We start from the raw sequence: 13,195 nt of genomic DNA, 5'->3' as shown, positions 1-13,195 counted from the left end.
TGTTGGGAAAGAATAGACAAGCAAGTCATAGGTGGGAAAGAATAGACAAGCAAGACATACCATGGCTATCATGGTAGTATTGAGGCCTGAGGCAAAATGGGAAGTTTTATTTATTTTATTTATTTGAAATGGGGGTCTTGGTCTGTGGCCCACGTTGGGGTGCAGGGTGTGATCGTAGTTCACTGTAACCTTGAACACCTGGGCTCAAGCATTTCTCCTGCCTCAGCCTCCCAAGTTGCTGGGACTGCAGATGTGCACCACTACACCTGGCTAATTAAAACAATTTTTTTGTAGAGATAGGGTCTTGCTATGTTGCCCAGGCTGGTCTCAAACTCCTGGCCTCAAGTGATCTGCTTGCCTCAGCCTCCCAAAGTGCCTGGATTACGGATGTGAGTCACCGTGCCTGGTTTAAATAAGACGTTTTAGAATACTGTTAAGACAGCTAGAATTTTGTGTTAAGGAGTTTGGTACTGAGAATATGAGGGAGGGGATTTCCCTTGCTTTTTTCTATTTGAGGACTAACTATAAGACAGATATATCTGGTCAGGCACGGTGGCTCACGCCTGTGGTCCCAGCACTTTGGGAGGCCGAGTGGGCGGATTGTGAGGTTAGGAGATCGAGACTATCCTGGCTAACACGGTGAAACCTCGTCTCTACTAAAAATACAAAAAATTAGCCGGGCGTGGTGGCGGGCGCCTGTAGTCCCAGCTACTGGGGAGGCAGAGGCAGGAGAATGGCATGAACCCGGGAGGCGGAGCTTGCAGTGAGCGCCACTGCACTCCAGCCTGGGTGAGACACTGTCTCAAAAAAAAAAAAAAAAAGACAGATATATCTAGAGAACCATCTTCAGCTTGCTATTCCCAAAGTTGGTATGATTCAGATTATGATCTGTTCATTTAAATGCAAGGTTTGGAGCCTAGAAAGTGAGGGCATGTGAGTCGGGGAGTGAGAGAGTGAGGATGGGTTGGTTGGCAAGGGCTGGGGAGTGGAAAAGTAAGGTGAAGAGGAGGGAAGGAAGACTGAACCAGACTCTTGCCAAATAGTGAACTCAACTTTCCTTCCAGGGATCTCTGGGGAGTAGCCTGTGGGCAACTTTTCTGGTATAGTCTACCCAACTGAAACACAATAGCACTTTTTCTTTTTTTTGAGACGGAGTCTCGCACCGTCGCCCGGGCTGGAGTGCAATGGCGTGATCTCGGCTCACTGCAACTTCTGCCTCCCAGGTTCATGTGATTCTCCTGCCTCAGCCTCCCGAGTAGCTGGGATTACAGGTGCACACCACCACACCCAGCTAATTTTTTGTATTTTTAGTAGAGATGGGGTTTCACTATGTTGGCCAGACTGGTCTCGAACCCCTGACCTCGTGATCCGCCCGCTTTGGCCTCCCAAAGTGCTGGGATTACAGGCATGAGCCACTGTGCCCGACCCACAATAGCACGTTTTAAGAAACCTCTCTACTAAAAATACAAAAGTTAGCTGAGCATGGTGGCAGGCGCCTGCAATCCCAGCTACTCAGGAGGCTGAGGCAGGAGAAGTGCTTGAACCCAGGAGGTGGAGGTTGCAGTGACCTGAGATTGCGCCATTGCACTCCAGCCTGGGCATCAAGAGTGAGACTCTGTCTCAAAAGAAAAGAAAAAAAAAAAAGGAAAAGGAAAAGAAAAAAAGAAAAAAGAAATCCAGTTCATGTAAAAAAAAAAAATCCTTGCTGTAGGAGAAACATCTGTGATGACCTTAACTTAAGGCTGGGTTAAGATAGGTAGAGTGCTGGAGTTAGGCACAAGTTCTGGTGCCAGCAGCAGATATATGTGATAGTCCAGATATTAACCGATTAGTAGTTCTTAGGTGAATTCATCTTATACAATTGTGATATAGCTTGCTTTTATTTTAGTTTTTCGTTCTGTCTTATTTTTAGAGAATTTTTATGAGGTCAGTTGAGTTTAGAGTTGGAGATTAGGTAGCCACCAGGGGGCTCCAATGAGGAGTTACAAAGGTTTTGCTGGTTCTCTTACTGGCAAATCCTCTAATGTTACCCATCAGTTCACCTTAGGTGAATCACTTAGTATCTGGACTATCAGGGAAATGGAGGCAGGTGAATTGCAGGAGTATAATTCATTGTTTCTTAATTAGAGATATACTTTCAGTGACCAAGCTCTATTCTAGACTAATGAATCAACAGCCCAGGCATTCTTTTTTTTTGGTAGATGAGTGTGGTAAATGATTTATTGAAATAAAACTTACAGAGGAATATTTCTAAGTCCTAGGTATTCATTTTTGTGTCCTTTGAAAAAACTCCCTGGGTAAAACTGTGGGGGGCACTTCTTACCCTTTCAAGTCATGTAGAACTAAACACTTATATTTCCTTTGCTAAGACTATTCAGAGAAATATTTTCAGTTCCATTTATATTAGAAATCTTACTTTGAATTTAGCTTTTCAGAATATAACTCAAAACTCTGCAATTGTGATAAAGCTTGCTTTTATTTTAGTTTTTGGTTCTGTCTTATTTTTAGATAATTTTTGAGGTCAGTTGAGTTTAGAGTTGGAGATTAGGTAGCCACCAGGGGGCTCCAGTGAGGAGTTGTGAAGGTTTTGTTGGTTCTCTTCCTGGTGAATCCTCTGAATACCGTGTAATGTTATCTATTAATTTATTTACAGAGCTAGAATTTAGGATCTAAAAGTAGAAGATCGTGTCAATTGGGATTATGTCCCTGTAGTTTTTCCTTCTTACAGCATTTCTTTTCTTTTCTTTTTTTTGAGACGGAGTTTCACTCTTGTTGCCCAGGCTGGAGTGCAATGGTGCGATCTCGGCTCACCACAACCTCCACCTCCCAGGTTCAAGGGATTATTCTACCTTAGCCTCCCGAGTAGCTGGGATTATAATTATGAGCCACCATACCTGGCTAATTTCTTCTATTTTTAGTAAAGACAGGATTTCTCCATGTTGGTCAGGCTGGTCTTGAACTCCCGACCTCAGGTGATCCACCTGCCTTGGCCTCCCAGATTGCTGGGATTACAGGCATGAGCCACTGTGCCTGGCCAGCATTTCTTAAGAGAACTTTGGATTTATATAAAAACCTGTTGTATTAGCAATTAGTTCTCTGGAGAGCTCAGTTTCTCATTTCATTTCTTTTGCTCTTATGCTCTAGTTAGCAACCTTCATATAAAACTTGCAGTAACCAAAGTGATAGAAGATCTTCAGTACTTAATATTTACTTTGTGAAAGCTAGCATGTCAGGGATACCTGATGGTGTGCTAGACTGTCTAGCATTGAGTGCTGCTTTAAGTCAGTTACTTTGCACCTTACCTCACTACTTAGGTGGCAGATAGTAGTAGGGGTTCAGAGTGCCTTTAAATAAAGCTTAAAAGCGCTTTTACGTGTTAGGCTAATTCTAATTTCTTTTTTTTTTTAATTAAAACAATTTTTTTTAAGACTAGTCAAAGTGCAGTAGTGAGAAGCAGGGAAAGAGTAGATCAGGAGCTCAATCTGTAACTGACTGTGAACAATCGAGATTACTCACTACCTTCAGACCAGCTTTTATCCCCTTTAATGCAAGCTAGGTTACTGTACCTGTTTGCTTTAAGAGTGATGATGAATTGATTAGTTGCACTGCTTAGAATCTGAAAGGGAAAAAGCCAGCTGGACCTTTTGAGTCTTAAAAGCAACTGCTAGGAATGAGGCATTAGTGCTTAGGATGATAATTTCTCCCCTTTATTACCTGTGTATTATACATTACCATTACTATTTCTAACCAGGGAGAAATCTGTGCTTTAAAAATTCCTAATCTGTCATAGAAATCTACATTCCAGGTCTATACATGTTGTTTGGAAGTTCTTGGTCTCTCCTCAATAGGTAGGAGTCTTGAAGATAGAGCTCTTTTCCTAAAAAACATAATCTAAGCACAAAAATATTTTATGTGTGAAAGGCCAAGTTGATGCTCCATTATGATATAACTATTACACATTGAGATACTGTGGATCAGACACTAAATAGAGCAACATGGATAATATTTAAGGAGGGAATTTAAGCTGTTCTCCAAAGCATGGTTTGTGGGAAGAATTCGAGGACATAATGTTGCATGTACTGTCTCTCCTTATTGCAGGTCGAGCTCTGTTTAGAGTGCATCGAATGGGCCAAGTCAGAGAAAAGAACTTTCTTACGCCAAGCTTTGGAGGTAGGTTTTACATTAGTACTCATTTCAGGTCTCTAAGTGTGAGACAGAGGGTGAATGTAAGCAGTACCATCCTTATCAAAAGTATCTTCAGCAACTTTGTAATTACCTAGATACCGAAAGATTATTGATGGTAGCCCCACTTATGATAATTGCTCTGATTGAAGTTTTGAGACAGATTTGCTACTTGACTCAGAGTAGTAAGCAACAACATGGTAAAGTTAACAGTCATTTGCTGGCTATAATAGGAGACAATACATTGGCTAGATCGTCTCTTATGCTGAATTTCATGCTATCATCAGAAGTTGCATATTTAACAGTAACAGTTCTGTGACTGTCAATCTTTGATTTCTTTCTGTGGCTTTTTTTCCCCCCTTCAATCAATGCCTTTTCTCTTTCCTAGGCAAGACTGGTGTCTTTGTACTTTGATACCAAGAGGTACCAGGAAGCATTGCATTTGGGTAAGTAAGCTGGTAATAAGTCATCTCAGCTAGCTAAATGAATGTATTCTAAACCACCTGGCTACTCTTACTAATTACCTGTTAATAATTTATATTCTACTCACTTCTAAGAAGGATTTAAGGTAGCTTACAGTTCTGCATTTGTCATGGGAAAATGTCATTTGAAAGTTTTAAAAACTAGCTAGAGTTAATCTGCCAAATTTAGAGGACAAATGGGTAGTTTTAAGTTTACTTGAATTTAGAGCAGTAAAATCAATTCCATTTTAATAACTGAAATTAAAAAAAATGTGTATCTATATTTTGCATATAGTACTCTGTTAAATTTCAGATTTAGGTTTTTAAAGGCAAATGTTTGGCTTACTGTCCTATTTACTATATCTGCTTATATACTTAAAATCTATTTTAAAAATCAAGAAATTAATTGGGTACCAATATATTTGGAAGCTGGAGTGGCTAACTGAAGCCTTTTTCCTGTGTGGCCTTTAAACACCTTGAAATCTTCCCTGCTTTTTTTTTTTTTTAATCTATCTATCTATCTATTTATTATTATTATTATTATTTTTTGAGACAGAGTCTTACTCTGTTGCCCAGGCTGGAGTGCAGCAGCGTGATCTCAGCTCGCTGCAACCTCTGCCTTTCAGGTTCAAGCGATTCTCCTGCTTTAGCCTCCTGAGTAGCTGGGACTGCAGGCATGTGCCTGGCTAATTTTTGTATTTTTAGTAGAGATGGGGTTTTGCTGTGTTGGCCATGCTGGTCTCAAACTACTGACCTCAAGTGATCTGCCTGCCTTAGCCTCCCAAAGTGCTAGGATTACAGGCATGAGCCACTGTGTCCGGCCACTGCTTGCTTTTTGTGAGTGGGTAGATCTGGACTATTTTTTCCTAACAAAAGAACATGGCTCTTATGATCTATTAGGCTGAAGAGTTTCCAATGTTCAATTTTTGGACTGCAAAAATGGCAATTTCATATGGTTCAAATAGGAGCATTTAAAAAATAACTTTAATAAGATATGGTTCACTTACCATAAAATTCACTTTTAAAGTGTATAATCCAGTGGTTTTTAGTGTATTCACTAAGTTGTACAACCATCACCACTACTTAATTTCAGAAAGTTTTCGGCTGGGCGTGGTGGCTCATGCCTGTAATCCCAGCACTTTGGGAGGCCAAGGCAGGCAGATTGCCTGAGCTCAGGAGTTCGAGACCAGCCTGGGCAACATGGTGAAACCCCGTCTCTACTAAAAATAAAAAAAATTTGCAGGACATGGTGGTGCACACCTGTAATCCCAGCTACTTGTTAGGCTGAGGCAGAAGAATCATTTGAACCCGGGAGGTGGATGTTGCAGTGAGCCAAGATTATGCCACTGTATTCCAGCCTGGGCAACAGAGCGAGACTCTGTCTCCAAAAAAAAGAAAAAAATTTCAGAACTTTTTTTTTTCTTTGAGATGGAGTCTCACTCTGTCGTCCAGGCTGGAGTGCAGTGGTGTGATGTTGGCTCACTGCAACCTCCGTCTCCTGTGTTCAAGCGATTCTCCTGTCTCGGCCTCCCGAATAGCAGAGATTACAGGCACCTGTCACCATGCCTGGCTAATTTTTGTATCTTTTAGTAGAGATGGGGTTTCACCATTTTGGTCAGGCTGGTCTCAAACTCCTGACCTCAAATGATCTGCCTGCCTTGGCCTCCCAAAGTACTGGGATTACAGGTGTGAGCTACCGTGCCTGGCCTCAGAACATTTTCATCACGCCAGAAAGAAACTTCCTATTCATTAGCAGCCCTGGGCAATTACTAAGCTATTTGTATCTTTGTAGATTTGTCTGTTCTGGGTATTTCTTAAAAATGAAATGATACAATATTTGTTTCTCTGTGATTGTCTTCTTTCACGTAGCATTATGTTTTCAGGGTTTATGTTGTAGCATGTGTCAGTACTTCATTCCTTTTTACTGCTGAATAATAGTCAATTGTAAGAATATATCACATGTGTTTATCCATTCATCAGTTGATGGACACTTGTGTTGTTTCTACATTTTACCTCTTAAGAATACTGCTATGAATAGGTTTTATGTGGACATGTTCTTCTGGGTATATACCTAGAAGTGGAATTATACTGTGTCATATGGTAACTGATTAGCTGTTTAAGGAGCTGCTAAGTAAGCTGTTTTCCAAAGTGGCTGCACCATTTTACATTCTCTTTAACATTGTATGAGGGTTCCAATTTTTCCATATCCTTACCAACACTTGTTATTTTTTAATTTTAGCCATCCTAAATAGTATTTCATTATGTTTTTGTTTTGCATCTCCCTAATGACTGATGATACTGAGCATATTTTCATGTGCTTTTTGCTCCTTCGTATGTCTTGTTTTTTTGTTTATTTGTTTGTTTGTTTTTTCTTTTGAGACAGTCTTTCTTTGTTACCCAGGCTGGAGTGCAGTGACGTGATCTTGGCTCACTGCAACCTCCACCTCCTGGGTTCAAGCAATTCTCCTGCCTCAGCCTCCCAAGTACCTGGGATTATGGGCACGCACCACCATGCTCGGCTAATTTTTGTATTCTTAGTAGAGACGGGTTTTCACCATGTTGGCCAGCCTGGTCTCGAACTCTTGACCTAGTGATCTGCCCGCCTTGGCCTCCCAAAGTTCTAGGATTACAGGCGTGAGCCACCATGCCCGGCCCTTTTTTTTTTTTTCTGGAGACAATCTTGCTCTGTCTCCTAGGCTGGAGTGCGGTGGCACGATCTTGGCTCACTGCAACCTCCACCTCCCGGGTTCAAGTGATTCTCCTGCCTCAGCCTCCCGAGTAGCTGAGATTATAGGCGTGCACCACCATGTCCAGCTAATTTGTATATTTTTAGTAGAGACGGGGTTTCACCATGTTAGCCAGGCTGGTGTCGAACTCTTAACCTCAGGTGATGTGCCCGCCTTGGCCTCCCAAAGTGCTGGGATTACAGGCTTGAGCCACTGCGCCCGGCCTCCTTTATATGTATGTCTTCAGATAAATATTCAGATCCTTTGCTTATTTTTTAATTGGGTTATTTGTGTTTTTTATTTTTTAGAAACAGGGTCTCACTCTGTCACCCAACCTGGATGGAGTACAGTGGTGCAGTCATAGCTCACTGCAGCCTGGAAATCCTGGGCTCCAGCAATCCTCCTGCCTCAGTCTCCTGAGTAGCTAGGACTATAGGCGTGTGCCACCACACCCAGCTCTTGTTTTTATTTTTTATTCTGAAGTTCTTTTCTTTTTTTTAAGTTTATTTTAATGTCGGGTACATGTGCAGGTTTGTTACATAGGTAAACTTGTGTCATGCAGTTTGTTGTTCAGATTTTTTGGTGCTCAGGTGTTAAGCCTGGTACCTATTAGTTATTTTTCTTGATCCTTTTCCTCCTCCCACCCTCTGATAGGCCTTAGTGTGTGGTGTTCCCCTCGGTGTTCAGGTATTCTCATCATTTAGCTCCCACTTACAAGTGAGAACATGCGGTATTTGGTTTTCTCTTCCTATTTTAGTTTGCTAAGGATAATAGCCTCCAGCTCCATTCATGTTCCTGCAGAGGACGTGATCTCGTTCTTTTTTATGGCTGCATAGTATTCTGTGGTGTATATGTACATTTTCTTTATTCAGTCTGCCGTTGATGGGCATTTAGGTTTATTTTTTATTCTGTATACAAGTCCCTTACCAGATACATGATTTGCAATTTTTTTTTCTTTGTTCTGTGGGTTGTTTTTTTCCTTCGATGACGTCCTTTGAAGTACATTTTAATTTTGATGAAGTTCTGTTACCTGTTTTTTGTTGTTGCTTATGCTTTTGGTGTTACATCTAAGAAACCATTGCCAAATCCAAAGCCACAGGGATTTATTTCTGTTTTCTTCTAGAAGTTTTATAGGTTTCACTCTTAAATTTATGTCTTTGATCCATTTTGAGTCAATTTATGTATATGGTGTAAGTCTGTTTGAATTTGATATTCTAGTTTGAGATGGGGGAGTCAGGGAAGAAGGTGTATTTGGAGAACATTGGTATATCTAGAACTCTTTACTTCCTTCATCAACCTAGTGCCCCAGTGTTTCTTATATAGCCTTGTGATTGCTAGACAAGAAGAGAGCGAGATTGTGTCTTTCTGAACTGGATAACTAGATTTAGCATTTTCTAGGTAGAGATTCCCACTGTATTTAAATCTTAGGAGTAAGCTCATAGGACTCTTGGCTCTAATATTGTCCTTAGGAAGCAGAAAACTTCAAAGAGGTGTGTTTTTCTCTTGGAAGATAGCACATTAGTGGAAAATTTAATTATTGCATGGGGTCTAGAGGTAACCTTTTTTGAGTTCAGGAATTTTTTTTTTTTTTTTTTTAATGCTGAGTGTTATGAGGGTGGGAGAGTGAGCTATTATTAGGTATTAAGCTGATGGCTATAAAGGAGAATATGTCTTTTCCTTTTTCAGGTTCTCAGCTGCTGCGGGAGTTGAAAAAGATGGACGACAAAGCTCTTTTGGTGGAAGTACAGCTTTTAGAAAGCAAAACATACCATGCCCTGAGCAACCTGCCGAAAGCCCGAGCTGCCTTAACTTCTGCTCGAACCACAGCAAATGCCATCTACTGCCCCCCTAAATTGCAGGCCACCTTGGACATGCAGTCGGGTAACAGACGTAGCTATTCCTGGGATGTGTTTTCTTAAAGCTCATCTTATTTTATAGGTGGAAGGAATGGAGGTTGGGGCTGGAGAATAAAATTGGCTGATTTGGCTCTAGCTTCTTCAGAGAACCAGTTAGAAAGCTACCTTTCTAACTAGCTGCTCCCCTCCTGTTAACTGCCTAAAATGTATTAAGAACATACCTATCTGTGGTTGACCAGGCAGTCTGACTTTTAGAACCAAACTTAGAAAGGTCGCACGTAGAAGACTCCCTTAACTCTTAGCCACTTACTCGGAATAGTAGCATTTTCCTTTGGGATTGGCCTACCCCAAGTCTGTTGACTCTTGGAGATCTTTGTAAGGTTGGTTGACTTTTCCAAAGGGCCTCAAATCAGGGCTGAGGAATGATAACCCAATTTCAGCTGAGTGTGGTATGTAGTTTTCCGATGGAGTGTGTGAATGTGAGGCTGGGAAGCCATGGATTGGCAGGTGGAATACTTTCTTTTGTATTCAGCAGTTTTTTTTTACTGGAGGCGTCATTATTGAAGGAATGTTGGAATTGGAAGCAGAAGACGAGTTTAAGTGCTTGTGTTACCTCTCATCTGTAAAAGATAATGCCTACTCGACTCATCTGTCAGGGATGTACTGATCTAGGATCAGGCTTTCCTAGGTTGACATTTTGTTCTGCTGCTTTCTAGTATGTGACTTTGGGCAAGTTACTTAATTTATGTTTAGCTCATCTGTAAAATGGTAATAATTGGCACATGATAGAGCCTCATTAATGTTTGTGTTGAATGAGTGACAGTCTAGTTTTTTGTTTTGTTTTTACTTTTTTTTTTTTTTGAGACAGGGTCTCACTCTGTTGCCCAGGTTGGAGCACAATGGTGCAGTCACAGCTCACCACAGCCTCAAGTTCCCGGGCTCAAGTGATCCTCCTACCTCAGTCTCTTGAGTAGCTGGGACTACAGGAGCGAGACACCACGCCAAGCTAACTTTTTGTAGAGATAGGGTTTCGCCATGTTGCCCAGACTGGTCTTGAACTCCTGGGCTCAAGAGTTTTCCCACCTTGGCCTCTCAAAGTGCTGGGATTATAGGCATGAGCCACCATGCCTGGCCTTTGTTTCTGTTTTTTTTTGAGATGGGGTCTTGTTTTGTTCAGCCACCCAGGCTGGAATGCAGTGGCGCAATCTTGGCTCACTGCCTCCACTGTCTCCTGGGTTCAAGCGATTCTCCTGGCTCAGCCTCCCGAGTAGCTGGGATTACAGGCACCTGCCATCATGCCCAGCTAATTTTTGTATTTTAGTAGAGATGGGGTTTCACCATGTTGGCCAGGCTGGCCGCACACCTCTGCCTCCCAAAGTGCTAGGATTGTAGGCATGAGCCACTGTGCCTGGCCTGTTTCTGTTTTTAACAATAAACCTCATGTGCCAGCCATGACACTCAGAGTGCTGATATGGCCCCTGTTAACTAATGTGTTTGGCAAAGCAGTATACCAGTTCTTGGGCCTTATTTTATTTATTTGTTTTTTAACCATACATATTTTTGGGTCTGGCCTATTCTCTCTCTATACTGGGAGATGTGGAAAAATGGAGATGTGTCTCATTTAGTTTAGCAGCATTAATGGTTTGTTGGGTTGTTGAAGGGGCTTTCCTTAGCTACAGAGAAGAGCAGATATTCCTTGAGGCCTCTATACTTAACAGTAGTAGAAAAAGGATCTGATTCCCACAAACCCAAAGTGGGAGGTTTTTTGAGTAGGCTGAAAGGACGCATCACTCCATAAATGGTGAAGTCAGAAGGTTCCTGCTGGTATTGAGTTCTTTGGATCATGTGTCAGCAGCGTCATCCTTTGACTCTAGTGTGCTAAATACTTTCTACATGTATCTCGATGTGAAAGATGTTGGGAAGCAGTTGTGGTAAACAAATGGATGGGGCTGAGGTCTGTAACTTCTTAAAGGGCTGGGGCAGAGTTAGAGCTAATATACACAAATAGAGAATTTTAGGGTTTAGATGCCTCCCAAGCTTGGAAAGAACTAATTTTTATGTTATTCCAAGTGATAGCGTAGGTTGGCAGTAGTAGCAGGTTCAATCAAAGTTAAGCTCATTGGGAGCAACTCAACTTCTAAGCAACAGGGGATTGGTTAGGTCAACTATGGTATATCAGTCTGAAGAAATACTGCTTAGCCATGTATAATTAAGTTCATGGATTTGGCATTATGTGAAAGCTGTACACTGAGTGCATTTAGGCAAAAGCACATCCATAAATGATAAATATTTGAAATGAAAATATAAGATGTTGGATTCCCTCTCCCATGCCCCATGACAGTTGCATAAATATAAAACTGTCAGGCTTAGAAAAGCTATCTTAAAGTAGTTAATATTATTAGAACAAGTCATTCAGGCAGTCTAGAGATGTTTAGGTCAACTCCCTGACCTGTGAATGTGATGTCATGGAGGGTAAACATGGCCTTTTCCTGTGACTCCAAAAGATAGCAGGACTGGAATGGTGGTGAGAAGCATGGAAGAAAGATGGTACAGTATGTGTTTTTCAGGTCCCTTTTAAGTTGAGTCTCTAACTCCTTTGGGAAGTTATATTGGCAATATGACATTGAGCTGGGAGGTCAGAGACTTGGATTCTCATCTTCTAATCTCAGCTGTCACATTGCTGACTATGGTGACTTTGGGCAGGTTTTTTTTTTTTTTTTAGACGGTCTCACTTTTTCACCCATGCTGCAGTGCATTTTTGCTATCACAGCTCCCATCGCTATCATCAGCCTCCCAGGCTCACGTGATCCTCCTACCTCAGTCTCATGAGTAAGTAGCTGGGGCTACAGGCATGTGCCACCACGCCTGGCTAATTTTTTGTAGAGATGGGGTTTCACCATGTTGCCTAGGCTGGTCTTGAGCTCCTAGGTTCAGGTGATCCACCTGCCTTGGCCTCCCAAAGTGTTGAGATTACAGATGTGAGCCACTGTGCCTGGCAGAGCAGGTTCTTTATCCTTTCCTGACCTCATCAGTAGGTTGATGGAGTTGAGGTAGAGTTTTTTTTTTTTTTTTGAGACAGTGTCTCGCTCTGTTGCCCAGGCTGGAGTGCAGTGACGTGACCTCGGCTCACTGCAACCTCCACCTCCTGGATTCAAGGATTCTCCTGCCTCAGCCACCTGAGTAGCTGGGATTACAGGCATGTACCACCAAGCCCGGCTAATTTTTGTATTTTTAGTAGAGATGGCGTTTTGCCTTGTTGGCCAAGCTGATCTCGATCTCCTGACCCTCAAGTGATCTGGCTGCCTTGGCCTCCCAAAGTGCTGGGATTATAGACGTTAGAGTTTACAGACGTGAGCCACTGTGCCTGACCTCTTTTTTTTTTTTTTAAGACGGAGTCTCACTCTGTTGCCCAAGTTGGAGTGCTGTGGCGTGATCTCAGCTCACTGCAACCTCCACCTCCTGGGCTCAAGAGATTCTCCTGCCTCAGCCTCCCAAGTAGCTGGGATTACAGGCGCCCGCCACCATGCCCGGCTGGTTTAGTATTTTTAGTAGAGACAGGTTTTTACCATGTTGGCCGGGCTGGTCTTGAAATCCTGACCTCAGATGACCCTCCTGCTTCTGCCTCCCAAAGTGCTGGGATTACAGGCATGAGCCACCATGCCTGGCCTTTTTCTTTTTTTTTTTTTTAAGAGACAAGGTCGGCTGGGTGTGGTGGCTCACACCTGTAATCCCAGCACTTTGGGAAGCCGAGGTGGGTGAATCACTTGAGGTCAGGAGTTCAAGACTAGCCTGGCGAACATACGGTGAAACCAGTCTCTACTAAAAATACAAAAAATTAGCCGGGCGTGGTGGTGGGTGCCTGTAATCCCAGCTACTTGGGAGGCTGAGGCAGGAGAATTGCTTGAACCCACGAGGCGGAGGTTGCCGTGAGCTGAGATTGCGCCACTGCACTCCAGCCTCAGTGACAGAG

General features: G+C 42.4%; 1 protein-coding gene across 2 annotated transcripts in view; it reads left to right on the top strand.

The window, feature by feature from the left end:
• Positions 1-13,195, top strand: part of PSMD11 (proteasome 26S subunit, non-ATPase 11) — a 39,247-nt gene that overhangs the window by 15,831 nt on the left and 10,221 nt on the right. For both annotated transcript variants that reach the window (XM_004041963.5, XM_019027479.4), the window contains exons 4-6: positions 4,099-4,170; positions 4,571-4,628; positions 9,056-9,250. In XM_004041963.5, the coding sequence (XP_004042011.1) occupies positions 4,099-4,170; positions 4,571-4,628; positions 9,056-9,250 (325 nt within the window). The remainder of the gene's footprint in view (positions 1-4,098; positions 4,171-4,570; positions 4,629-9,055; positions 9,251-13,195) is intronic.

This window comes from Gorilla gorilla, chromosome 4, assembly GCF_029281585.2.
Source record: "Gorilla gorilla gorilla isolate KB3781 chromosome 4, NHGRI_mGorGor1-v2.1_pri, whole genome shotgun sequence".
Taxonomy (NCBI): domain Eukaryota; kingdom Metazoa; phylum Chordata; class Mammalia; order Primates; family Hominidae; genus Gorilla; species Gorilla gorilla.
The sequence above is the reverse complement of the archived record's forward strand: the minus strand, read 5'-3'. Positions and strand labels throughout refer to the sequence as shown.